Source organism: Myotis davidii, unplaced genomic scaffold, assembly GCF_000327345.1.
Source record: "Myotis davidii unplaced genomic scaffold, ASM32734v1 scaffold1915, whole genome shotgun sequence".
NCBI classification, from domain to species: domain Eukaryota; kingdom Metazoa; phylum Chordata; class Mammalia; order Chiroptera; family Vespertilionidae; genus Myotis; species Myotis davidii.
In genome coordinates this window covers 700,961-701,957 of record NW_006286237.1, presented here as the reverse complement: position 1 = coordinate 701,957, position 997 = coordinate 700,961, and the positions used below count along the sequence as shown (strand labels likewise).

At 63.7% G+C, this 997-nt stretch overlaps 1 protein-coding gene across 1 annotated transcript in view; it reads left to right on the top strand.

The window, feature by feature from the left end:
- The window catches only part of SYT2 (synaptotagmin 2), a 7,129-nt gene extending 6,363 nt beyond the window's left edge, over positions 1 to 766 (top strand). The window contains exon 9 of the mRNA XM_015559882.1: positions 22 to 766. Coding sequence (XP_015415368.1) covers positions 22 to 228 — 207 coding nt within the window. The 3' untranslated portion in view covers positions 229 to 766. The remainder of the gene's footprint in view (positions 1 to 21) is intronic.
- The last annotated feature ends 231 nt before the right edge of the window (positions 767 to 997 follow it).

Here is a 997-nt window from a genome sequence, read left to right as displayed (position 1 = left end):
CCGCCCCTCTGTCCCCGGCAGAAAGTCCAGGTGGTGGTCACGGTGCTGGACTACGACAAGCTGGGCAAGAACGAAGCCATCGGCAAGATCTTCGTGGGCAGCAACGCCACGGGCACGGAGCTGCGGCACTGGTCCGACATGCTGGCCAACCCGCGCCGGCCCATCGCCCAGTGGCACTCGCTGAAGCCCGAGGAGGAGGTGGACGCTCTCCTGGGCAAGAACAAGTAGGAGCAGCGGCCGCCGCGGCCGCACGGCCGGCTCGGACGACAGACCCAGAGCTCTCGATACCTCAGTTATGCCCTCGAGGTTCCCCCCTGTGGTCGCGTCCTCGTTCCCCTTCCTTTCCGTCTGTTTAAAGACCGGCTTCCCGCTGGCGGCTCTGAGGAGCCTCCCCAACCAGCGGACGAGGAGCCCGGCTCTTGTCACCGTCCGGGAGCCGCCCGCTGCTGCATGCCCGTCACCACCATCGTCATCGCGGTCCCATCAGGGTCCCTCGGTCCCAGCCTCGCCCGAGCCTCGCGGGAGTGAGGCCCTCTGGTGGCAGAAAGTCGCGACGTGTCCCGGTTTTTTTGCGTGTTCTGGACCCACACAATGGCACTTGCTGTGTCCTGGGGGGGAAGGCTGCACAGTGGCCAGCGACGGTGTGCACACGTGTTCACATGTGGGTGCACACGTATACACTCATGTGTGTGAGTGCGTGCAAGGGCATTGTGCATGAGTGTGTGTGTGTGTGTGTGCGCGCATTGTGCACACGTGCGTGTATGCATGTGTGTGAGCGCATTGTGTGTGCATGTGTGTAAGGGCATTGTGCACACGTGTGCGTGTGCATGTGTGAGGGCATTGTGCACACGTGTGTGCATGCATGTGAGCATCTCCACATTCCTGGAACGAGCCATGGACAGCGCACTGCTGCAGGGATGGAAGGCTCTCCGGGGACCCTGACGCCACCGCAGGTCCTCGGTCTGCGTGGGAGGCAGCGGTGGTGAAGGCCCCCGAC